This window comes from Festucalex cinctus, chromosome 21 (assembly GCF_051991245.1).
Source record: "Festucalex cinctus isolate MCC-2025b chromosome 21, RoL_Fcin_1.0, whole genome shotgun sequence".
Lineage (NCBI taxonomy): Eukaryota > Metazoa > Chordata > Actinopteri > Syngnathiformes > Syngnathidae > Festucalex > Festucalex cinctus.
Window position 1 is genome coordinate 5,656,772 of NC_135431.1, and position 27,847 is coordinate 5,684,618.

At 39.8% G+C, this 27,847-nt stretch overlaps 1 protein-coding gene and 1 long non-coding RNA gene across 2 annotated transcripts in view; one reads left to right on the forward strand and one right to left on the reverse strand.

Annotated features, from left to right (window-relative positions):
• Positions 1–390: 390 nt before the first annotated feature.
• Positions 391–27,847, reverse strand: part of LOC144010240 (uncharacterized) — a 32,399-nt gene continuing 4,942 nt past the window's right edge. Inside the window, exons 2-3 of the long non-coding RNA XR_013281172.1 lie at positions 24,186–24,347; positions 391–890 (exon numbers count right to left, since the gene is read on the reverse strand). This is a non-coding gene — a long non-coding RNA (uncharacterized LOC144010240). The remainder of the gene's footprint in view (positions 891–24,185; positions 24,348–27,847) is intronic.
• tnfrsf21 (tumor necrosis factor receptor superfamily, member 21) lies at positions 3,247–27,652 on the forward strand. Its single transcript, XM_077510456.1, has 6 exons — positions 3,247–3,655; positions 11,220–11,895; positions 12,709–13,272; positions 19,303–19,568; positions 24,122–24,353; positions 25,217–27,652. The coding sequence occupies exons 1-6, from the start codon at positions 3,620–3,622 to the stop codon at positions 25,444–25,446; spliced, it is 2,004 nt and encodes a 667-aa protein (XP_077366582.1). The 5' UTR covers positions 3,247–3,619; the 3' UTR covers positions 25,447–27,652.

Below are 27,847 nucleotides of genomic sequence, written 5' to 3' on the forward strand. Positions count from 1 at the left end.
AGACTCATCATTATTATATAAAATATATTTGCTGTTTCACATATTTTGTTTTGTTTTATTCTGCAATTTGGTGCCTCCTCCACTAGATGGTGCCCTCGGCGACCGCCTAGTTTGCCTATACCCAGGGCCGGTCGACTCTGAATTGAATTGAAATAAATCAATAAATAAAGTTACTGCCCAAAGCGAGCTGAGATAGGCTCCAGCACCCTCCGCGACCCATGTGAGGAATAAGCGGTCAAGAAAATGGATAGATGGATGGATGGAATTGTATGCTTTGTTATATGTATGAAATTGTATGCTTTTTCTTTCTGAATTTGACCAGTCAGACGCACTTAAATGTGCATCGCCATCCAATAGTTGAACATTGTAATTAAAATTTAATAAGAATACATTGAGCTTGCATATTTTGTTGCATGAAATAAAAATGCAATTCTTTCATTCAATAATAATTTCATAATGCAATTTCTTTATGTGCATGTTAAATATTGCAATGTTGCTATTACTATATTCAATAACTATATCACATATTTCCCAATATTCTGCAGCCCTAGTATGCAAGAGTAGAGCAGAAATAAAGAAGAAAAATTGAATCAATTCAGTCACGTTCAGAAACACTGATCATTTGGCTGGAAGGTATTTGTCTCCCTCTGCTGGACGCAGAACGTAACTGCATCCATCCGACGCATTTCAATGGTTTAGCCGCCTCCGCCAGACGCAGAGAGAACCAAGCCAAGAAAGTACCGAGCCTTTGCCGGCAGGTGGCAGGGCTGATCTTCTTTGGAGCACTGCGTAGCCCGAGTTGGTAGATGACATGCAGACCTTGCCGCCATCTTGAACCGGGAGTCCGGTGAGCTCTTCCATTTACTTGTGTTAAGGTTGTTTTCAAATGACTGATCAGAGAAAAATATAATATCAGCAACGATGTTTGGATATCATGACATCCCTAATAATTATTGTTAGTTTTGTAAACATAAGATGTAGTTTCAGTTAGTTTTCGTTTTTTTAAAAAGCATTTTCATTTTTATTTTATTTCGGTAACAATATTGTTTTTTTAATTTGTATTTATTTTTTTTTAATTAGTTTTTAGTTCACTAAAATAACATTTAATGGCACCTGTTTTTCGACACCCTCCCTTCTTACTTTGACCATCTCCAAACATTTTTGTTTTGTTTATTTTATTTGATCTGAGTCAAATGCCATTTTTAGCACATGCCACTGAAAAATGGACGGCGGGCCGCAAACGGCCCCCGGGCCGTAGTTTAGACACCACTGCTCGATGGCATAGCGAAGAGACAACCTAAATAACCCAGTAACAGCATTCTGAGAATATGTGGGACCCTGCAGCCATTCGAGTAGCTTGTCCAGCTGAATGTCAACTCTGCTCTGCAGGATGAGTAAGCAGAAGCGCGTATCCTCAGATGTCACGCACAGTCGTACCACTTTTTATTCCTCTTGTCATCATATGCCTTGCTGATTTCTAGCAGCTTTAAGTTGTGCTGAAATTGACCTACTTCTCACGGATTTTCCCTTCACGAGCGGAGGCAAAGAATTACGCTTCATCCCTTCATCTCCATCCGCCCTCAACTCTCCTCTGCTTCGTGTCCACTCCGTTTTCGTTCCACGTGCCGGGCAGATGGCACTGGACTCTCGTATCAGCTGCTGCTATTTGCAGCACTGCCCGAGGTTATAAGCACGCCAGCTTGTGTGCATGCTGACTGCTGCCCAATGGGCCAAAAACACCGCACACGTCATGTCTAGATATCTGGGCAGCAGGATGGCAAACTGGATGGCAGACTGCACAGAACAGATGACTGAGTGGCTGGCTCAAACCACCATGTTTGATCCACTGACACATATCAGACAAGTGGAGGTTAGGGAGTTGCTACACTGCTGTACACTACTAATACTTCACTACTTGAACGCAATAATTCCTTCTTTTGCATCATTTGGATGTATAACTGCTCTTTAGCCATTTATTTATTAGGGATGTAATGATATCCAAACATCACAATACGTTATCACAATATGAAGGTCACGATACGATAATTATCACGATATCGGGGGGTGGGATATTTAAATAAGATCACAATATTGTAAAAAAACAAACAAAAACAAGAGCTCATACTAAAACAAGCACAATATTGTGCTTTTGTACATAACAGCAATGCATATAAACACTTACAATCTCTAATAACAATATTGAGGCACTTGCTTGCTAACGCTAGCACACAAAGGAGGAGGGGAAAAAAAAATATTTATTTTTTTACTCACTCACATAAGTTTATATGTGTGAATGAGTGAGTGAAAAAAAATAAGAATAATCAGTGCGTGCTTTCAAATTGCCGCGGGAGTGATGTCACGCAGCTGACACGCCCCGTTTGCGACACTCCACCGCCCAGCTCTGCGATTGGCTGGAGGAGTGTAAACACTGTCTTTCCACAGAAACGTCCCGCTGTTTACAAAACATAAACACAAAATGACAAAATACAGGCTGGGGGTGTGGGGGTTTAGGACAAAATCACTCCCACACGTTATGACAAGCCCGTAACTATAAATTGGAAAGTAGTTAGTTTATTTAATTTAAATCCTGTATTTAACTCATTCACTGCCAATGACAACTATAGACGTCAAAAATCCAAGCAAACAGCCAGGGCAAATTTTGACCAGAAATTTGAATTTAGTTTTAGTTATTCATTGTTTTCATTCATAGTTATTAATCATTGTTGTTATGAATAACAACGATGACATAATTTCATTGCTAAGTGCTACCATCGTGCGTAGAACGGATTCCTGTTACCCTACAACACGGGAGTTGTGATCGTTTTTGTGATCGGTCTTGGTCTTACTGAGACCACATACTGGGTCTCGGCCTCCAAAAGCCAATTTTAGTCGACTAAAATTGGTCTTTATTTTTGTTGACTAAAATTGGATTAAAACTAAAATACAATTAGGTGACTGAGTTATGACTAAGGCTTTAATTAAATTTAGTCAGAAGACTATAACTAAAACTAAATTATTTTTTTAATAACAATTTTAATTTTACATTTTATTTTTTATTTTTTTTTTTCAAAATTAACACTGGCTGTTTGCTTGCATTTTTGACGTATATAGTTGTCATTGGCAGTGAATGAGTTAAAAAGTGCATTTTCCTGAGTGAAACCGGCAGACAGCCCCCTTTAAAACAAACAAAACTTCAAATCACAAAATCCCAATGTCAAAAAAAACCTGAACTCTCATCGAGTCGAGCGCACGTGCTCGCTCTGTCCCTAACCACGCCCCGCTGTTTACGTCACCATGTGAGAGCGTCCGCAGCGAGAGGACAGCGCCGCACTGCTCACTCAACAAGCGCGCACGGGGCGAGGCGGCGGTCCCCGTGTGGCCCTCATCCATCACCGCGATGGGAATTAGCACAGCGTTCTCTGAGAGACCAGCCCTCGTCCCCTACCACCTCAAACCGCTCCATCTGGGGACGCAGACTATAAAACGCTGCAGCTGAGCGGCTTCTCCGTATAGTGCGCTCGAGGATGAGGATGAAGAGCAGAGACACCCAGAGATGAGAAGTGTTTGTCTTGTCAACTTGGACAAGGACGTTTGTTTGACCCTCATCTGAGTTGTGTACATGTACACGATGTCCGCCATGTGTGTTTCTGCAGTGGTGAGTGCATTCATTTGATTCATACTCTCGGTCTTGTTCCTCATCCTAAGGATTCCTTCAACAGATTCTCAATTTAAAGGGGCAGTGTCTATTTTTTTTCTTCTTCTCACATCCTTTCCAGTTTGTTGTGGACTGAGCCTCAGGGGCAGCGTGCCTACGCGTTCCCAATTTTCAATCACAATGACCATTTATTCTCCAATATATTAGCATCTCATCAGTATCCAGTTATTCCATTGTGGGCGAAGCAATACAAAAGTGGTTAACAGTGGTGTTCTTGTTTGTCAATTGAGTCTGTATCATTCAATGCTTATCACAGCAAAAATATGGTTTGATTACTTTCTGTACAACTAAAAGTCTCTAGAACCCAAACTTTTTTGCACCACTGTTGGTGGGACCCCATTGAAATGAATGGAAATCATTAATGCATTCCAGCCAACCCCCAACAATCTTCAACGGTTTTTTTTTTGGTTTTTTTTGGTACATATGTATGAGAGCCAAATGCGAGGCAAGACAGGTGTGCGCTCAAAAATATTTAATGAGAAAAACAAACAAGAAGAACAAGGAACTTTGTAATAATCCGAAAATGAGTCCAAAAAAACAGATTCAAAGTACGTAACAAACCTGAACCGAGGACTTACTAACAAAAGGAAGCAAGCCAGGATTCCTGGAAGACGTGACTCAGCGACAAGATACAGCAAACACAAACAATGACGTGATGACAGGAACAATAACAAAAAAAAAAAAAAGATTTGAACTATTTATTCACACCGAAAGGTGCGGAACTAACTTGACTAGCCGAGAAACAACGAGAGTTGCACAGAGGAACAGAGGTAATAATCCGACAAAAACACACACTTCTCAGACAGTTTATATAGACAGTGAATCGATCTGATTGGTTGTGGCTAGATAAAGGGATGAAAGATTCCTGACATCATATAGCTTCTGACATCACATAGCGCACCACCAGCTGAAACCAGATGCCGATGACAGCAGTTCAAAACAGACAATTGACCTCATGGTCATGACTCAAACGTAACCCTTGCTTGACAGTAAACATAACCCTTACATGACTTTAGTCATGACAAATACACAATAAAGTACCTCACTAAATGACATGTCGTTCACCAACTGTAAACTACTTTACTACTGCAAAATGCTATATTGTACATAGAATATTGTAGAAAACTCAATTTAATTTGGCAGTTCAACTGAAATTGAAAATAACATTTTAACTCATTCAAACCCAAAGACGTATAAATATGTTTTTCAATACTTTGTTCTTCACTCCCAAAAACATATTTATACGTTTTTTGTTGTTGTTTTTTTAATGCTAAAGCATAGCAAGATAGAGCTTCTGACACGAAGAGGTCGTTTAAAGCAATGGTAGTTATTGCAAAAAAACGGCCAGCAGGTGGCAGAAGAGTATAAGAGATCAGCCAGGGCCATTTGCAACAAGCTCTTTTTGCCAGTGTTTTCAACAGGTTTGTTAATAATGATGAAACTTAGCAATATTCTAATGCTAATTGCTGCAAAATGGAAACGGATATGTTTTTCTAGCAATAGAACAGAACATTCTGTGGACCTTGCAAAGTCAGTCAAAATCCAGTAAAACAGACAGGAGCAAAAGGGGTTGCTTCTGTGAAAATGGCTGGGAATTAAAGAGTTAACTATTTATTCACATCGAGACGACGAGAGTTGCACAGAGGAACAGAGGTAATAATCCGACAAAAACACACACACACTTCTCAGACAGTTTATATAGACAGTGAGTCGATCTGATTGGTTGTGGCTAGACACGTGACACTAAATGACACGTCGTTCACCAACTGTAAACTACTTTATTCCTGCAAAATATGATATAGTACATAAAATATTGTGGAAAACTCAGTTTAATTTAGCATTTCAACTGAAATTGCTGATTTCCCCCCCCATGATGATTCCAGTACACTCCACCAATGCACAACAAAGAGGATCTGTTCGAGCCATTTGCACGACGGATGAGCACTTATCGGCTTCAGTGCGTGACACATCCACACAAATCATCATCATTAGCTTTTGTCAGTGATAAATTCACAGTGAGCGAATCCAAACAAACAGTCTCCTTCCTGTCTGAGCCCAAATGTGCTGCGACCACACTGCGAGGATGGCGCAGGCGACAGTGGCGATGCACAACAACAGGTGCTTCTTCGGTGTGAACAAGTGCATTAGGGGGAGGGGGTCAATAAGTAAACACGCAGAGTGAGGGAAGGGGGGGCACGTGCGTGTCTCTATCCCGGACATGTGCGCATTTAAGCTCTGCTTTAATTAGATACTGATTGCCGCCGAATGTTATTCCGCCACCCACACTCAAACATGTATGTATGCACCTCATTATGTAAACAGAAAACAGATTGTTTTCACCCACCCTAAACAACCGCTATAAAACTTTTAAGGCTCGAATTTCTGTACCACATCAATACAAGAATAGCGGGCCAAACTTTTGTAACCTTTGCCACGTAGCTACATAGATTTCATACAGTGCACATTGTATGAGTAATTAACAGAATTGCTGTCAGACTCAAAGGAGAAGTCAACCTTAAACATTTCTTCACAATAATGTGTTATATGTGACTTCACTAGTCTAAACATAACATTAGGATTAATATTACATTGGTGGAATATGAGTTATGCGCCATAATCCAGCCATTTTTTAGCCATCACAGGTGGCGGCCATTTTGCCACTTGTTGTCGGTCGACTGAAGATGACATCACACTCAGGGCTCAGGCAACGACCAATCACAGCTCACCTGTTTTCTGAAGCTGAGCTGTGATTGGTTACTTGGGCAACTGTGATGTCACTTTAACTCGACTGCGAGTGGCAAAATGGCCGCCTTCTGATATTGATAAAAACAGTTGGATTTTGCCGCTTAGAAAATATTATTAATATATATATATATATATATATATTTTTTTTTTTAATGGGGGGTTGAATTCCACTTTAATGCGTTGGCATGTAGACCGTCACTTCATGAGTCTAATTTATCTCACTTGGCTCCAATAAATCCAGGAGAACTCATTGAATTCTTTCATGATATTGATGCAGATTGGTTTGTTATAAACATCAGACTTGCTATGACAAGCTGAAACCTCACAACACGTGTTGGTTGGTGTTATTTTTACGAATTACTTACCAATCTAAAGTGTTGAAAATGGCTTACTCTGATGATGCAATGTTACTGGTTGAACAATTATGTCATTTTTTGTTTACATACGTGAAACTTATGAGCGCACTGTATGGTGGGAAAACGGCTAAATGCCCATAAAATCTGAAATACTGTGGCAATTGTGATTGTTTTTTAGATGCTGAAATTGACATGAGTAGAGATGGGCATGTGAATTTCGGTGATGATTCAAAGCATTTTTATGTTATTAAGCGTCATGTTGTTGTGCCCATAAGTTTACATACCCCAAGGGTATGTAAAAAAAAAACAACTAACACACACAGAGCAGCAACACATACAAACAGAGCAAATTTTTCTTTTTTGGGGTAGCTGGAACAGATTAATGACGTTTCCATTCATTTCAATGGGGGACGATGATTTGATCTGACTCAAGGCACCACCGCATGTGACAAAGCAGTCCTTGTTGGACGTTCATTGATTTCACAGTGTGTTCGAGACTGCGACCAATAGCTGGCGCCTGAGGTAGAATTACAAATTGCTCTGCTCAGTTGCTCTGGGAGTCCAAAATTCATGAGTATGAGGTGTATAAGGAGTATGTTTGTTTTGCCGGGACTGCTGCACTGCTTGCCCACGTGAGGTAAACAAGATCTGCCTGACCAGCAACCACACCCTCAGATGTCTCTCTCTTCTCTCATCGTCCTTCCTGGTAGTGAGTCACAGACTCAACAGATTAAAAAGGTGGTTTTTAATGCTGGCAGCTCGTGCGAGACGTAGACAAGACATACACACGAGATGGAGAGATAGGAACAAAGGCATGCAGCAGACCTGACTTGTGTGCAGAGGCTCCAGACAGTGTTTGTCTACTGTAAGCAGGAAAGTACCGGTTAAAAAAAAATGCCTGGCTTGCATTTATGTGGTCTTCTCCTTTTTGTCATGTCACAGTTTTTAGTGCATTATGTCTCATTTTCTACATACTGATACTTCTCTACAATGGAAGCCATACAAGCAGTAGTCTGTCAGATTGCCAATACATAATCTTCAATGTGAGACACTCTGTACAAAAATGTCAGGTTTAGTCATGAGGTATTAAATATAATCTATGATGTTGATTCGCGGTAACTTTCATTTTGCAAGCAAAATTTCAAATGTCTACTAGACTAAGTGCAATTTCTGGAGAAATTGCATGGGAATGCTGAAAGCTGAATGCTAATAGCTGAATGCTAAGCTGAATGCTGATGAAGTAAATTGAAAGAAATTTTGTGAAAAAGTTTAAATTGAAGTAAAAAGATAAATGAATAAAAAGAACTGAACAGTATCACAGAGCTGCTAATGATGATGAGTTGTATGTATGGAAGTGGGCGTAGAAAGTGGGACTTAGAAAAAGTTCAATGTTAGTCTCATTGAAAATGAATGGGGAAAAGTTGATATTTAACGTCAAATTGTGCGAGTACTATAAGTAATGTGGAATCAGAATATAGTACTCGCACAATTGTGCGAATGTGGAATGTGTGAATTTTTGAAGCACGTTGAAATTTAAACAGTGTAAATCGGACGTAATATGTGGGAGTTGTTTCTCGGCAGAAAAGTGAGAATAAAAATCCGAATAGCATATGTGGGATGCTTTCAGCATTCCCACAATAACATGTTGAAGCAGTTCGAAAAACGGTGTCAGCACTTTGACAGATACAAGCACAAACATCAACATGATTTTTAGTTACCTTGCATTCATTAAATTGAAATAAAATGAATAAATAAGATTATGAAGTGGTTCAACGCCAACAGACTGTCTATAAATATTAGTAAAACCAGATTTATGATTTCCAGTTGTAGAAATATAGACGAAGCAAGACTAACTGTGCAAGGACCAATGAAATACAGTTTCTAGGTATTATTATTGATGAACATTAACCTGGAAACTGCATATAGAATATGTAAAATATAAGGTATCCCAAACCGTAGCTGTGTTACACAAGGTTAAAGAATCATTGAACAAGAATGTTTTGTTATTGTTATATAATTTATTGATTGTTTCGTAGACCTATTGCATTGAAGTGTGGTGGTGTGCTGGCAACACCTACGCCGAACCCATTTTTCGTCTCCAGAAATGTGCTATTTGTGTCATTTTCGGATGTGGATACAGAGACCACACTAATCCAATATTTCTACAACTATCCATTTTCTTGACCGTTTATTCCTCAGAAGGGTCGCAGGTGGTGCTGGAGCCTATCTCAGCTGGCTTTGGGCAGCAGGCGGGGTACAACCTGAACTGGTTGCCAGTCAATCGCAGGGCACACAGAGGCGAACACGCATCCACACACACAAGCACACCTTGGGACAATTCGGAGCGCCCAATTAACCTGCCATGCATGTCTTTGGAATGTGGGAGGAGACCGGAGTACCCGGAGAAGACCCACGCAGGCACGGGGAGAACATGCAAACTCCACCCAGGAAGGCTGGAGCCTGGACTCGAACCCGAGTCCTCAGTACTGGGAGGCAGACGTGCTAACCACTCTCTACCGTGCCGCCCTTCATACAACTAAAAACTTTAAATTTTAATGAATTGATGGAGTTTAACCGCCTTCACATGATATACGTGAGCACAGATATCACAAAGGCAACCGGAAACCTCTTTACGGGGCGGGATATAAAAACGTAAACAATGCATACCGGTTATTTTTTCTCTCACAATGTCTTCCCACGTGAATGAAACCCTCCGTATTTTTGCACAGCATCGTATATAAAAGTAAATCCTACCTGCTGCTACCCAATGTCATGCCATAGTTTGGCTTTCATACCTTTGTCGGCATAGGTACGGTAGCACGGTTTCTCTACAGTTTGTACTATACTTCCTTCATGGCATGTTGAACAGCATATGTCACAGTAACCTCATTAGTTTGTAGTTGCAGACAGAATTAGAGGTCAGTCTGCTACTGTTGAGCTTATGGGTGACAGGTCAAAGGGATAGAGAGGCTGTCTGGCAATCGGAAGATAACATTGTCAAGTTACTGGCCACACGGAAATTGTTGCAGTTTGGACTGTCGGAAAAAGCCAGACTACATCTGAAAATCCAGCATGCAAACAAAAGGTCCCAACTAATGCAGATGTAAGCCAGTAAATCACAAAGAATGACAAAGCATTGATAGTGGATCAAGGATGAGGCTGTTCTTTGTAATTTTGGATTTGGCAGGTTGACTAATATGTGGCTTTCTGGGTGGGCCTGGCTGGCACGCGTGCCTTCTGGCTTGCGACCATGTTGGACGAGCCGGAGTGGATTAATGTGCTGTGCTCCATTCCTGTAAAACAACCATTGTGTCCGCTGCGTCTGCAGTATGTGTGAAAGAGATTTCCTGTTTGATACCAGCACATATTCTGTTCTCCAACCTCATATGAGCATTAAAGGCGAGCCAGGACGTGTTGTTTGGATTATGATCTGAAAAACACAGTGGGAGCATCCATTATGCCGTGATCAAATGATTTTGTTAGACTCCTCTACTGTTGCTCTGATGAGCTGGATGCTTCCTTAATCACGCAGCTTAATTAAGACTCCTGTTTCAGTGAAAACATTTGAAATGTTCATGTGATGAATCAGAAGTCCAGGTGTCTTCCTGACTGCTGCTAAGTACGCATGGCAAGTTAGCAAACTCACTGGAAACAGCTAACTCAGATGATTCTGTGAATGTGTTCATAGACTCAAGTGAGCTATTGTCTGTATAGCGCTTATTGAAAATATTCCATCCATCCATTTTCTTAACTGCTTATTCCTCACAATAATTTCTGTATTTTAATTTTCACAAAATCAAATATAAATTATTTTTTAAAATGAATAATCAACACCAAATGGGACACAATCCCGAAGTGGAACCAAATTTATACATTTTAAACTTTTATTTAGAAATAAATAACTTCAAAGTAAAGTGTGCAAAATGAATCACGCCCTTTTCTCTCAGTGCAGCCAACTGAGTCCAGAGGGTCGCTGATGATTTCTGAATGATCCGGTGTGCAGCTAAATGACTGATAAATGGAGTCCGCCAAGTGCAGTATCTCTGCCGTTTCTCGCGGATGACAAGCTTTCACATGTGCCATCAGCAGAAATTTCTCGCTAGCTCATCACTTTAAACCAGACCGACCACTTTTTGTCTGCATACCAGCACAAGCTGCTAATCTCCTTTTGAAATGTGTCTAAGTAAAAAGTGGCCTCGAGACCAAGACTGAACTAGAGAACTACCACACTACCTCAATGCTATCGTTAGCATGTATGTAGCCTTTGTCTTCCATTTTTGAGAGTCCAATGTTTTCCGTTCATTTTAAGTTTTTTCAATGAATGTATTTTATTTGTCTCATGAACGTAGTACACTTTTGTTGAATGTCACTCCCTAATTTGAATATCTCACTGTCTTCCTCAGGTCCTGTGGACGTTGGTGGTTGAAATCTCAGCCCGGGTTTTGACCACAACTCACCCAGCTGACCCGCCCCTCCTCTCTCCCCGCCACTATCAATACAAAGACCCAGACTCTGGGACCCAGTTGGTCTGTGACAAGTGCCCAGCAGGTACCTATGTGTCTGCCCACTGTTCCCTAACTGCTGTTAGGGAGTGCAGTCCCTGCCCTGAAGGTACTTTTACACGAGGTGAAAACGGTGTTGCGCAATGCCATCACTGTCATGCTCCGTGTCCTGTGGGCCTCATTGAGAAAGTACCCTGCACTACCTCCCAGGACCGTGTGTGTACTTGCCCCCCGAACAGCTTCCTGTTAGGGGAAGGTCGGAACGAGTGTAAACCCCATTCGCTGTGCCCCCCTGGAACACGGGTGAAAAAGCGGGGCAGTGAAACTGAAGATGTTATTTGTAAGCCGTGCACCAAAGGAACTTTCTCCGACGTGGAATCAAACGCGCTCAAGTGCCGATCCCATGCGGACTGCCAAGCTCAGGGGTTGACGCTGCTCATAGCAGGGACAAAAGAGACTGATAATCTGTGTGGACCACTGTCCACAGCCCCCTCATTTGCATCTTCCTCCACAACCACTGCACAAGGACAGGAATTAGTGACGTCGGCATCTTCCTCGCCACCATTCGATCACAATGGTAAGAGCTGTTTGGATTCTTTGCGTTCATGAAACTCCATGCAACCAAGTCCTTTCTTTAAACATTCTTAGGCATGGCAACAAAGTGGTGGCTTTGACTTACTCCAGGAATGCTACTATTTGTGGTCATGAGTCGGTCAACTTCTTCCTCACTGTTCCTTACCTAAGTGATGTGTCGGATCAGGGAACATGAGTCATTCTCACACCCTTTTGTTTTCATTGCCCTTCACCCGAATCATTGCTTCTGTTAAGTCAGTGGGTCATTTCTGAGAATCAACCAGGCTTACGCGGGATACTCCACCCCCACCAACATTCATACCTACTACAATGCTGTCACTAGTTTTTGTGTTTGGGCATGTGATCAATGACTCAGTTATGTCACCAGTCAATGAGGATGAGGAAGGACCAATGTATTACGCAATGCAAAGAAAGAGTTATATCAGCACTGTTTAACTGTATTGTCTCTTTGTTATACAAAGGGTGAATACAGGCTTTGTAAATCTCATAGTCAAGATAAGGAGGTACCAGTACCTCGGAAACAATAAACACAACGACATGGTTCACTAGACCATACTTGTAAGGAGACATTTGTGGGTTCTCAGTTTACAGTGGAGGTGTCTTCCTTCTAGAGCAGGATTCACTAATTCCGGTCCTCGAGGTCTGCAGTCCTGCCGGTTTTAGATGTTTCCGCCTACCAACACACCTAACGATCAGGAATTACAACATAATACAAAGACAAGTACATTGAAACATTGCCATCTTCTGGCATTTGTTCTCACTCATCATTTATTTTTATGTGTATGTCTTAACCCAGGCATCAATGGCCGTTCAGCTGCTATCCAACTGAGTGAAAACCAAAATGGGAAACTAGAGGGTAAAAGTCGCAGTCATGCTACAAGCACCATTCCAGCGATCCGCGACCCCTCTGAGGCATCACCTCCCACAGCCCCAAAACAACTGGTTCATCGCAAGCAACCATGGGACAAACCAAATTCTGACCCTTTGTATGGTCCTAATAAAAGGACAGTAGAAGGATTGGAGGGGCCAGAGGTCAGAGTTGGGATAGGGATCAGTAAAATTGCTGTGCAGTCGAGCAGAGACAGTTCCAATTATAACCGTCCCACTCGAAGAGGATCCCCACGACCGAGCACTCACGATCACTTCGATATCAACGAGCACCTCCCCTGGATGATAGTCCTGCTGCTCCTGCTCGTACTCGTTGTGATTGTAATGTGTAGTGTGAAACGGAGTTCCCATGTGCTTAAGAAAGGCCCCATGCAGGACCCAAGCAGTATCGTGGAACGGGCAATTCACAAGAAACCACCTGTGCCCCCCTCACAAGTGAAGGAGAAGTGGATCTATTACTCCAATGGACAAGGTTAGTCTGCTGCTAAAATCTCTTGTTACCTGAATCAACGTTCCAAACCACTTTTTGACAGACTTTTTAAAACAAGCAGTGCAGGTAAAGGAATTCACTAAATCAGAGTCACATTTTCAGTCCCGCTTCAACAGTGTAAAGTCAATAAATGAGTAGCTACTTCTATTTCTTCACTTTGTGAAGTAGCATCAAAGTGGAAACGAGCTGATGCTATTTATGCTAGTTAGCCATGTTAATTTGCCTTTGTAGTAAGTCTACAGTGTGTATTACTCCAAATGGAGACATGCTAACTCTCATAGCTGGTTGCAAGTGTTCATTTCAAGACAGTGTCATATTAATGTTATATTACTTGAATTTATCATAGAAATAGGTGTTACTGTCTTTAATGTAGTATCCTAGCTGTGGTACCCTTACTGACTGCTTGCAACAACAACAGGAAGTGAAGGGGTTCTGTCACTTTGTTGCACTACCGACGACTCAAAAATAAAAGCAGCACATGCCGCTGATGTGCTATTTTAAAACCGCAGTATACCTTGAAACTGATAACCGGACCATGCTTACTCAAAAAACAGAGTTTAGTTTGAGCTTTTTTTTTTAGATTTGTGAAGCGTTGTATGTTTCCCAAGTGTACCATATGTTTATTTTGATAGATTTAGCACTATGCTAGATGACGACTGGACACGAAATAGTAGAGCCTTGCGTCTTGCTAGCTTTTGTTCATCGTGCAACTATAAAGGTACTGCTTTGAATCAATCTACTTTGGCTAATGCTAAATGCTATCTCGGTTGACTGTTCATCAGCTGTAAACTACAGTCTCACATTGTAATGTTAGAAATCCTCGGCTTGCGTTCAGTCTGTTCTTTTATTTGTTTATTCATCTGTTCACTGGTTTCTTCTCAATATTATGTCCGTATCGTTCTTTGCAGTTGTTGCAATGCCCTCCTGTCTCTGTGTCAGCTTTTCTGTTTCTCTTGTGCATATCTGTTGACACAAGAGAAAGAAGTAACAGGTGGAGAGCTCAGTTTCACACGGAGGGAAGGAAAAGACACACTGAACTTTAAAACAGGTTGTGTGTGTGTGTATACACTGTATGTGTGTGCTCACACTCTACGATAAAGAACCACCCTCCCTGTGTCTGCTCAGTGACTGACCACAGAGAACTGGAATAATCTGGTTTCAGCTGCATTGAGTTTTGTTGGTTTTGTACACGCAGGTGGTCTCCTGCAGCATTGATAGATAGAAAGGAAAGACAGACAAGTCCACCCTTTCAAATTTAAATGATTAAAACAATCCCCAAGTACATAAAACACTGAAAAATGAAGCCTATCGTTACTTTCAAATAATGTAGCTATGTCCGCTAAATACGCTGAAACCACGCCCTGGTCAATTATCGATCAAAAAACATACATCTCTACGTGTTTTAGCACTAAATTTACCCACTTAAAGCCTCCATTGGCCGTGATGTATCCCTCCGGGTCGCCGATGGGAGGTGCTAGCCACCAGCTAGCTCGTGAGCTAACCGCGTCTCCACTCGGCCAAAGGACCGGCAATGGACTTGTCCCCTTTCTCACTTGATGTTGTACCAGTTCGAGACACTTTAGGGAAAATCAAGCAATATATTATAGTTTACGTATTATGTATTAAATTGTGCACTTGGACGTAATCCCAGTGTCATGGTTTGGGTTGGGTTTTGGTTTGTTTTTGTATTTTTTATGCTTTTGTCAGGGTTCTAGTTTTGAGTGGGTTTTGTTTGTTCCTTTAATTTTCTCTTATGATCTGTTATGTTCCGCTTTCCTTGTGTGTCTCGTCAAGCATTGTCCCCGCCCACCTGTGTTTGCCTGACTTCCTCGTGCGTCAGCCAATAAGCACCCTCTGCCACTTGTGTCTTGCACAGCTGTGTCTCATTGTATCAATTAGTGTGTGTGTATTTAGTCTCTTGTCTCCCGTCTGTCTGTTTCGATTCATTGTTGTTTTCCTCCTGTCATGCTGCCATGTTTTTTGCCCCGTGTCTTTTGGAGTTTGCGTTTCTTTTGTTTAATTAAACTTCCTTTTTATTTTTTTTTTAATTCTTACTTCACCTCTGCCTCCTCATCCTGCTTCCCTGCGTTTGGGTCCACAACCACACCTTAAACACGACACCCAGGGGTCTAAATTACTTTTCCAGCCTTTTTTGTCCGATATCCCCGTCCCAATTAAGCCCCAAAAAATGCTTTAAAGGGTGATTTTTAGTGTCAGTACGTTGTGTGCATGGGTGTTTTTCCGATGGCATGACTAATCTGGTGCCCATGTGTATGTATTTAAATGCCGAAACATATGCACTTGAATAACAACACAACAAACATTTTATACTGCCATTTACCTTCTGGAACAATAAATAAAACAGCTTTTTAATCCTTCCAAGGTGCATGGTTGGCTCCCCTTGAAGGTTGTAATGCGATTTACTAGAGTAGTTAAAACACTTACTTAGACAATAAACAAAGAAAGAAAAGGAAAGTGGAATATCTCCCAGGTAGCTTTCCATTTGTTGGGAGACAACCACTAAGTAGTGTAAACAGCTACTTCTCGAAAGTCACGTTTTTAGTGTTAAAATGACAATTTTAAATCGAGCTTTGTTGTACACTGCTAAAATATCGGAATAAAGAGATACATAAATACATAAGTAGACTAAACATCAAACTCATACACACCACAAAACACCAGCTCGGCGAGATAAGGTGGAGCAAGACCATTGAGAGATTTGAAAACAAATAGAAGTATCTTAAAGTGGATTCTAAATTTCACGGGCAGCCAGTGAAGAGAGGCTAGAATAGGAGTTATATGTTCCCACTTCCGGGCACCAGTAAGGAGACAAGCAGCAGCATTTCTGGAGACGCTGCGGGGAGGACTGGCTGATTCCAAAATAAAGTGCATTACAGTAATCCAGCCGAGATGTAACAAAGGAAATTGGGCATCTCGCATCACGGTAAATCCGGTATATTTCAAAATAAAACCGTTTGCGAACTCGTTTTTTGGGGAGGGAAGCTAGCTAGCTACATAGCATGACATCAGTCAGACATGGGCATTATCTTATTTTGAAATGACTTGGTCAGAACCATCAAAAGCCCAAAACGGGTCACAATAACGCCTACGGGTTAAGACAAAAAATGAGCTCAGAATAAATGAAACACGACAAAATGACACTATTTAAATGAAGAAGTCCCAGGAATAATGTCCAAAAAGCATATCGATGTGACAACAGGCAAGCGTGGCTATTGTTTACAAATGGGACTATACACTTTTGTTTGTTTGTTACTATACACGTGAACCTCACGTGATCTTGTGGTCTTGCGGGAGCAGATTTCCGGACAGGCGACACACGCGGTGTGAATTGCAGTCCAACGCGTCCGTACGGCCGCCGTACTTTTAACTTCACTATGTTTTTGTTTTTTTGTAGCTTACATGTAAGCAATTATTAAGTTTATGTGTGATGTAATGTATTTCCCTTCGGAAAACAAGGGCCATGGAAAAACATCGTGATGCTAGAAAAGTACCTCACAAGTAGTCGTCCGTGCTCCGTGTGACGTACGTAATTTAATTTGCAACATATATTTCCGAAGCAAGAATGTTGTGAAAAACATGAAGAAAAACAACATTGTACCTGCCCCACTATCCCGCCGTTGTTAAATATCCACACCGTTAATAATGCCAAGTTCCACATTCTGACCCAGTGGGGAGTCGTGTGTTTGAATCTACTGTTTGCTGCAATAGCAGGGTGGGCCTAAGTAAGGTAGCCTGTTCTCAGATCGCAGATCGTTAAGAGCATCATTTCGAGGGAAAGTACACGCACGGACGCACATCATGCAACACACTGTAAATAAGACTACTAATGTGTCTCTAATACGTGATTTGATTTATTCAGCAATCAATTTCGAAGGCAAAGATAGATTGTGACGCCCAACTGTGTAGAGAAATACAAAATTAATTCTTGACAAAATATTAACTTTTTAACTGCTGAAAATAGCTCAATGAGTCAAGTATCCCTTTAACTCATTCACTCCCAGCCATTTTCACAGAAGCAATCCCGTTCGCTCCCGGCTGTTTTACTGGATTTTGACTGATTTTGCAAGGCCCACAGAATATTGTGTTCTATTGCTATAAAAGCATGGAACCTATCAAAAGAAAGATTAAAGTCTCTTCTTTCATCAGTAAAAAAAAAAAGTATGTTTCTATCTGCTTCCGTTTTGCAGCAATTAGCATTAGAAGAGAGCTAAGTTTCATCAGTTTTCACAAATCTATTCAAAATTGTAAGTAATTCAGCTTTTTTCTAGATGGGCCTGGTTGATCTCCTTTGCGCTGCTGCCATCTGCTGGCCGTTTGTGTAATAACTACCATTTCTGCAACCGTTCTTTGCAGCTGAGAGGCTGCATCAAAGCCTGTATGCTCTAGCATAAAAAACAAAACAAAACAAAAAACGTATAAATACGTCTTTGGGACACTTGGAACATTAAAAAAAACATTTATACGTTATTGGGAGTAAATGAGTTAATGAATTGACCATTCAATGAGTTAGCTTATTTTTTTGCAACAAAATGCTAAAATTTTGCACACAATAGACATCAGCAGCACAGTCCTATAACGCGACAGGGTTTGAGGAAATATTAGCCGACGCTCTTTTACACGCAATGCATCAACGCACACGCTTCCTCATGCAAGGACGTAAACACATCTGCTGGCTGGCACACTGATTCATCACGAGACTTATATAGGCCAACCGAGCGTGTCCGGCTAACAGGGACAGTGAGGCATAGAGAGCTAGCGAGGGGATTTCTCTGCTGTCACTGTCTGTTATTGCCAGCGAGGCGGCAGGCTTTTGACCCACAAGGTTTGCACGCAAGGTCCTGCGGGTCCACGAGCCACTCGAGGTTATTAATCTTGGGCCTGGGCGACGGATTTTGTTTGTGTGTTTATATGTGTGGCTGGATTTATCCACGAGAGAACATTTGGATGAACTTTTTATGAAATGAGGTCAATAAGGTTGCGTGATGAGATGGTCAGTTTTTAAATGGACGATAACGGCAGCAATGTTCAAGCATGTATGAAAAGTGACATGCATCATGCGCATTGTGCCTCATCGTAGGGCTGTGCAATTAATCGAAATTAAATTACAATTTCAATTATTACACGCCACAATTACAAAATCAGTATAATCCCAAAATGATTATTAATACAAATTTTTGAGTTGTTTACATTTATACATTTGCACTTTTTTTTCAATTTTAAAATAATTTAATAATTTTGTTTCATCCAAAAGGAACTTGCATAATTATAGTGTTTCAAAGAATTTGTTTGAAATTAATATTTTTTATATTTATTTATTTTTACATTTAATAATTTTCTTGTTTTGTACCAAAAAATAAATTATCATCCTACTGGACAATGCACAAGCTGCACTCCAACTTCAAGTTTTTGCTAAAATAATTTATTATTATTATTATTAATATTATTATTATAATTATTATTATTATCTTAAATACATAGTATTATAAATTCTTTTTGGTCCAAAAGGAAGTTACTATTTGTTGCACAATTTGTTGTTGTTTCTATTTGTTATTATTTATATATTTATTTATTATTGTTGTTATAATTATCATTATTATTATTATTATTATTATTATTATAGTGTTCATATATATATATATATACATATATATATATATATATATATATATATATATATATATACATAAACACTATAATAATAATAATAATAATAATAATAATAATAATAATAATAGTAATAATAATATTAATAATAATAATAACTGCGAAGCGAACCGGGCCCACCTAAAAAAAAAAAAAAGTGGGTCTCGGTCCGCTTGTTTGGTCTGCACCAGAATTCGTTTGTGTGTATTCAGACCTGCACAAAAAGGATCCGGATCGGCATGGGAAACAAACTCTGGTCCATTTAAAGCGGACCAAACAGTGCACGTCTGAATACACCAAGTACATTTACAGAAAGATAACAAATCCATTTGTTGGCCTTTTTCTCAGGAGTGGATATTCTAAAACTGGTCGCAGCTCAGGTGGGCCACCGCTGGATTGACATTTATCAGTCGCTGGCAAACGCCACCGAGCGGGAAGTGGCGGCCTTCTCCAGCGGCTACTCATCGGATCACGAGCGGGCGTACGCCGCGCTGCAGCACTGGACCATTCGGGACAGTGACGCCAATCTGGCCAAACTGATCAACGCCTTGCACCGACAGCGCCGCATCGACGTGGTGGAGAAGATTAGACTGGTCATGGAGGATAACCCGCAGGTAGGATGGAATGGTTAGAGAGTGAACAGACAAATTTGCCCCATAAAGGGTTTTATTTGCAATTCTTTTGAACAAATTGCAACAATTACAGGAAACAAATACACCAGTGGTGTTTTTATTACGGCCCGAATGAGAAGGATTTTTTTTACTTTTTTTTTTTTTTAGGCAGAAATTAATTTCTGCTAACTGTGTGCTAAGTGAGATTGCGCAATGTGTCTTGCACATTAAAAGTGACCGATGCTTGGCCTTTTTCATTTGGGTGGCATTGTAAATTGGAAGCAGAAGCGTAGCCAATCGACGATTGGTGGCACTCATTTGCACAGCTCCTCTCCGGAACAGTATGCTCCATTGGCCATTGCTCGTTTAACATTTTTTGTTTCAGCCCGGCGCGATACTCAGATGACAACCCAACCATGGCTACACTCGATCCTTTATCCTTGACATGATTCAAGGTCAAAGCCTAACAGTTAATGGCTTTGTTCTGCTTTCATAGCCTTTCTGTCTGCCAGTACTGATAATTTCATCTTTCAATGCTGCTTAATAATCAGTTGATGATCTTTCATTACTGCATTCTCGAGGATTTATTGTTGAGTTTTACTGGCTCAATTCCTGGTTGTTGGTCAATTTAAGATTAAAAAATATTGTGGTCACTCCATTGTGTGGGCTTTCACAGCAAAAGTCATCAGATCGACAACGTACTAGCAACCAGTGGTGCTACCTGACCAGAATCGAGGCTGAAATTGCTTGAATTGCAATGGGCAGAATGTGTGAAAGCTGATCCGAGGTCAGCGAAGACCCTACTGGTGAAAGAGAAGAATTGCGCTTGCCTTGGCTGCTCGCCTGGCGGGGTGGGCCTGCTGGTGGCGTCTGGGTACATATTTACCAGTTCCTAATGACTGGGACTAGCCACAATCTACACACGGACATTCAAGATGAACTGAGCGAGCAGTGTGGGATAGTATGGGATGGATAACGATAAAAATAAATGACTATTCTAAATAATGTATATGACTGATGCGTTATAGTAATGGGTCGATGGGGACGGGTCTCGAATAAGCTTCGGCTTCTACCCGTCAGCCCTTCTTTCGGATGTCAATGTTGCAAATGATGTGATGTGATTGATGTAAGCTGTAATGTGTCCGAAAGGATAACATGAGTAAACTAAACTAAACTAAACTAAAAACATTTTCAAACTTACCTACGGTCCAACGAGAATGTCTAGTTCTCGCCATGAAAAATATTCCTGTATAGCTCAGATTTATCTTGTTGCATATCAAAAGTGAAACCGCAAGAAGGAAATTGTGAGGGTGCAGTCACTGCAGTTTATCAGAACTGTCATACCTAGAAAAGGAACTGCAGTATTACTGTAACTGTAAACATTGTAAAGTGAGACAAATTAAAGTGCATAAACATTTATAACATAACACTGCACAACTGGACACATTACATCGATATCTACCGTCAGTGTATCGATAATTTATTGCAACAGAGAGCGCAACAATATATTGCGATTTGATCACTAACAAGTTTCAGTAGGGTGACCAAACGTCCTCTTTTGGGAGGACAGAAATCTTACGTTCTGTTTTTGGGAGTCGGCGGTTTTATAGATTCGTGAAAATATCTGGCATTGGCATTGCGTGACTAATAGGAGGTGAAGTACACTGCGCAACAAATGCTAATTGACTGAACTCAACATAACTACAACTTTATCATTCTTTATTTTCCAACGTGGTTCTTCCCCATCCTGCTAGAATTGTTTAAATCTAACAAAGTTTTTGTGTTTGCATATCTGAGTCATTGCCAAGGCGCTGATGTCATAATTACCAGCAATTACAACTATGAAAACCCTCATTAGCCTACAATAAAGCTGAAGTAGCATTTATGTTGTAGTAAAACAGCAGTGTGCATGTGGCAATGTGATGCACTACAAATAAACCAACCAAATTGTGTGAAGGCCTTCCTGTTATTTATTAGAACCAGCTCAGTGGCCTAGTGGTAGAGTGTCCGCCCTGAGACTGGGAAGTGGGTTCAATCCTTGGCCGAAGACTATAAAAATGGGACCATTTGCCGGTTAGATCATCAAATGCAGAGAAAGAATTTTGCAGTGAATTTTGGTGGTTGTGACAAATCAGCGGTATACTTTAACTTTTATTCCTCCCACTTTTTTCACACACATCTCCTCCCCCATAATTCATCCGATTCACATTGTTCCAATTTGAACATACTCCAAAAAGTCACGCCATGTGGGCTTGTATTTTTGTCATTCCAAGTATTAACAGTTTTTTCAATATTCCACATTTTTCACCTAAATATTCACCATTCATTCCCAATGTCGCCCAGTTTCCCGCAAACGTTAAACATTCATTCCCAGTGGCACATTTAACATTACACATTTACATCGTTGCCATTTGATTATTATTATTTTTATTTTTTTTGCATGTACCTGCGTGCGAGTTTGTGCTCTTTAATTAATTCACCTGAAACCTGTTAAAAATCCCATACGCTTCACCATAGAGTCCCGCCAGAGTCGTGAAGTTGTCAGGAGACCAGAGGAAGGATCAAAGAGAAGAAAGATGAAACAAAGTGAAATCCTGCACCAACCACCTCCCACAAACAGTAACAAAACCAGAATCTTTCACCAACCCCAAAATCATCTAAATTCCAACAAGTTAGGGAGCTCTCAAGAGACCAGAGGAAAGACTAAAGAAAGGAATGAAAGAAGGATAGATGAGAGGGAGACAGAGTGAGATCCGAGACATTCAACAAAACAGATTAAAGTAAAAACAAAAAACTACATCTTAGGTTTATTATTTACTCATGTATTTATGTGAACAAAGAGTGTTTTTGTTATGACCGAGCTGTGCACCACAGGGACGTCGTCATCAACGAATGGAGGCGAACACAAGAAAATTTGAGAAGCGCTTCTTACATTTCTGCCGCTACCTTCAGCCTGGGAAAAAAACAAGCCCTTCTCTCGTGAGCTCATCTCCAAACCAGTCCATACTGGTTGGAACTGAATGTTCATTACAGTTCCAGAGACACAGAGGGGGAGGAGGGGTGAGGGGAGGAGTATGCACAGATAGAAGGACAAGAGACGGGAGACAGTCGGGCGATACGGTAGATGGAGATAACAGAAACACGCCAGTCGCAATTTTAATCAAAAGATACTCATTTTAAATTTCATCACCACTTTTTTAAAACGTGTTTTTCTCTAGCTACCTTAGACCTATTATCATGATTATTAGGGGTTTTGAGTCAGCACCCACCTGCCACATCTGCAAGTCTTGACTGTAATTGGAAAAATTTGCAATGTAATTTGACCGTTGCCTGACGAATTTGTAATATTTATTTATTGAGTTGTTTATTTTTATATACTTATTTATGTATTTATTTATTTTACAAAAACAGTCATTTAATTAAAAAAATATATATATAAATTGACATTTATTGCAAAAATATTAGCACAGATAAACAAGCAAGTTGTTTCCTTTAAAACAATGTTGTTGTTTTTTTTTACTTATATTTTTATTTTCGTAAATTAATTTCTGAAATATCTAAATTCTTAGTTGTGAATTGCAGGAAAGCCAGTCTTCATAATGGCAGAACTGAAAATATTTTAGATAAATTGCCCAACTTAAAATTTTGCTGAAGTTTGTCGCCTTGAAATTTTGAATTCATCCGACTTTTTTTTTTTGCCTTTCTTTTTTTTTCAGCCTGTTCAATGTCATTGCATTCACATTGCATTGTCTCAGATTATAATGTAGGCACAGATGATGAAAAATAACAATGACCAACAGAGGGAGACAGAACGGGAAGCCAGGCGGCTCGCTAATTAGTGTCCTGAGATTCTGAAATGGGGAAAAAGGAAACCATGAGAAAGGTGGATCGGGAGATGAAAGGAAAAAATCCAGCCTATGTCCCTATAAAGTTAGGGGATTGTGAAGAATTAAACTCTTTGACTGCCAAAAACGTTTAATAACGTCTAGTAAAATCACGATGTATACCGCCATGAACGTTAAATGACGTCAACTATGTTTTTGTTTGTTTGTTTGTTTGTTTTAATGAATGGGCAGTGCAACGTCTAAGTGCAGCGCTGCTGGTCAATGAGTTGTGGAATCAAAAAACACCCACTAACTATGGCCAGCAGATGGCAGCATTGTATCTCTTTTCAATGTGCTGCCAGTGTATGAAATTCCAATGAAACATGACGGAATCTGATGAAATAGAAAATTGTCAAGGAATTATCAAAGCCTTTGTCACACTAAACCGAATTCACAGAGCGTCCCTGTTGTGGGAAAATGTATATTTTAACAAAATGCTTGTTTTCTCCTTTATTTTCAATTTTCGCTCAATGTCACTCAAATGACCTATTTTCAAATGGTGATTACTAAAGAACGGAATAAGGCAGAAACATTTTTTTTTCTAATGAAAGAATGAAATACGATCTTTCATGTGCTACCCACCTTATATATGTTGTAAAAGCACACAATATTCTGTTCACACTTGACTTGACCCCTAACCTCCCTTACTCACACTGTGTTGTCTTTCCCTAGTTTGACATAAACCAGCTGATGACATCCGTGAATGTAAGCCAAAGCCTCAGTCCCATTCACAAACCTCCGGAGTCTCCCAGCAGCATTGGCGGCAGTGCCACGGGTGTGGAGCAGTCGCCGGTGGAGCGTACCAAAGGCTTCTTCCACGATGAGTCGGAACCGCTCCTCCGTTGCGACTCCACCTCCAGCAAAGACTCGGCTCTCAGTAGAAACGGCTCGTTCATCACTAAAGGTGAGTGGAGAATGGGAGTTGTTAGCATTTTTTTGTTAAAAAACAAACAAACATTTTTAACATTTTAAAGGGATACTTTACGTATTTAGCCATTTTTGGCAGTCAAACGTTATTTTGACTATTATAAATTTGACGTTTTCATTATTTTTCATGTACAATTAGTACCTTTAAAAACACATTTTGCAACTTTAAGTCAACTGAAAATGACATCACAATATGCTCAGGGCTCAGATAACGACCAATCACAGGCTCACCTGTTTTCTTGGTTTGGTCATGTGACATTCACAAGCTGAGCTGTGATTGGTCGTTACCTGAGCGCATGCGATGTCATTTTCAGTCGACAATTGGCAAAATTGTTTTTTAATAGTATTAATTGTATGTGAAAAAAAATTGAAGCATCAAATATATTATAGACCAAACATTGTTTTTATTGCAAAATGGGCTAAATAAGTGAAGTATCACTTTAAATGTATAATCCCAATTATTGTTTTTTGTTTCACTCACAGAAAATATTCATTCATCAAATATTCATTTGAAACTGATTTGACGAAATCCTGCTTAGCAGCTTGTAAATATCAACAGTAGCAGTTTACACAGGTTTGAGTCTAAATTCAGATGGGTTCTGGCTGTGACCTGAAACGAGGACAAGCCTAAAGAAAATGAATGGATTATGATTGCCCTCTTGTGGCTTTCAGACGTAACTACCAGAGATAGGAGATTCCTACAATTAAATATTTGTCAATATGTGAAGCCTCTGATACGATCTCAGAAAGCTGGGAAAATGTGCATATCAATCCGGTTATTTATTTATTAATGGTTACAACAAGTCGAGAAGTCAATGTTTAATTTTCTGCCCTCCTCAGAGAAGAAAGACACGGTGCTTCGGCAAGTCCGCCTCGACCCGTGCGACCTCCAACCCATCTTTGACGACATGCTGCACATCCTGAACCCCGAGGAGCTGCACGTCATCGAGGGGATCCCCGCCGCCGAGGACAAGCTGGATCGACTTTTCGAGATCGCGGGGGTCAAAAGTCAGGAGGCCAGCCAGACGCTGCTGGACTCGGTCTACGGCCACCTCCCCGACCTTTTGTAAGGCAAACGCGGAGGCGTTTAACGCTCGTAAAATATGAGCCGAGTTGATCTGGCAACCGTTCAAATTGAGCACAAGTTTGATCTGACACAATGAGACCACATCATTTTACATTTATGTAGATGGTTGTAAATGAGTCTATTATATACTTTCAATCTTTTTTGACCGTTACGCTTCCTCCTGTATTTTATTGTCTTCTTTGCTCCTTCCTTCATCCAACATGATACACGGTCAAAGTCAATACTTGGTGTATCGCTACCAAATGTATTAAATACGGAATGAGTTTTATAATGTAGCAATATTGCGTTTTGACTCACGAGCTTGTTGAACATGTCGTGTTGCTATCCAATCAAAAGCAACCATGGCCAATCATATTCTTGTATTTTTATTTTTTTTTTAAATTTAATTTTTTTATTTTTTTTTTTAGGTACCAGTACAAGCTTTTCATTGTATCTTTATGTTTAACTAGCACCGTTCATGGCTAATACTGGACTTCCTGGTTTCTGGTCAAAATAAGCTTTAAGTTTAACGCATTTGCTCCCAATAACGTGTCAATACGTTTTTTTTAATGTTCTAATTGTCCCAAAGACGTATTTATACGTTTTTTTTGTGTGTTTTTTTTTTTTAATGCTAGAGCATACAGAATGCTTTGATGCAGCCTCTCAACTGCAAAGAACGGTTGCAGAAATGGTAGTCATTACACAAACGGCCAGCAGGTGGCAGCAGAGCAAAGGAGATCAACCAGGGCCATGTAGAAAAAAAAGCTCAATTACTTTACAATTTTAAATAGATTTGTGAAAACTGATGAAACTTAGCTCTCTTCGAATGCTAATTGCTGCAAAACGGAAACAGATGGAAACATACATTTTTTTTCTGATGAAAGAAGAGACTTTAATCTTTCTTTTGATAGGTTCCATGCTTTTATAGCAATAGAACACAATATTCTGTGGGCCTTGCAAAATCAGTCAAAATCCAGTAAAACAGCCAGGAACGAACGGGAATGCTTCTGTGAAAATGGCTGGGAGTGAATGAGTTAAACAAGTCAGTACACTGATATTGTTTTTGGTTTTAAAGTGAAGTCAACCTTAAACATTTGTTGACAAAAATATGTTATATGTGACCTCACTAGTCTAAACATGACATTCTGATTAATATTACATTTTTGGAATATTAGTTATGAAGCAAAATCCAGTTGTTTTTATTCATCTCAGAGGGCGGCCATTTTGCCACTTGTTGTTGACTAGGGATGGAACGATATCCAAACATCACGATACGATATCACGGTATGAAGCTCACGATACGATAATTATCACGATATTTTGGAGAGGTTGGTGATTAAAAAATAAATAAATACATTTTTTTGCATGTATGCAGATCATCGTTCCATGTTCTGTCTGGAATACACATTTTGTGAATTTATACCAATTAGTTGATGTGTCAAAATGGGCCAAAAATGTCTTCAATCGTGTTGAACATATGACATTATCAAACTGTAATTACCATCTTGTCCACCTTGCTCGAATTGTCTAATTGCCATAATCTAATCGTATTGGAATGCATGAAAAAAAATAAATCAGAAGATATCCAGTGCAATACATTGTCATCTATGTCCATGTATTTTTTAATTATGAAATGTTAACATAAGCTTGACTTTTTTTTTTTTTTTACTATTCTCTTATGTTTTTGTAGCATCCCTTTATTCACAATTAATCTTTGTTAATTTTTTTTTTACAACATTGTGTGTAATTCCCCCCCCCCCCCGCTTGGCATGATAATTACGTGCTGGAATACAACTTACAAGATATGCATACTCTACATTCTACTTGAAATATGTCTACGTATGACTTCTGATTTGCTTTAAATGTACTTTAAAACTGATGGAAAAGTACACCAAAAAAAAAAATAAAATGCAACTTTGGTGAAGACCACAACAGTAGCAGCAACGTCGGTACTGGGCGTGACTCAACATTTGGACCCGACTTCATAAGCGTGAGTAACAAAGATTTCAAGATATGCTGCTGTGAACTTGACAGACGGATAAATAGGATGACGAGTCCTGACTTCAACGTTTTGAGGGCTTTCTTTTTTCTACTTTTTTTTTTTTTTTTCCTGATGTATGAAAAGATGAAGGTGATGGTGGATTATTCACAAACATAGCCACTATGTTTACTTTGTAAAATTGATCAATAAAAGCGAAATATTTGTCATAGCGATGTGAGCGGTGGTTACTCATGTCACAGGCCTCAAGGAAATGTTTTTTTTTTTATATATATATTAACAGTGTAGAACATTAAAAAAAAAATACATTAACTTGTTAATAATTATGAATTGTTTACTTAAACTAATAATGGAACATTTTCAAACATTACAATGACTCATCATGATTGAACTGAAACTAGACAAC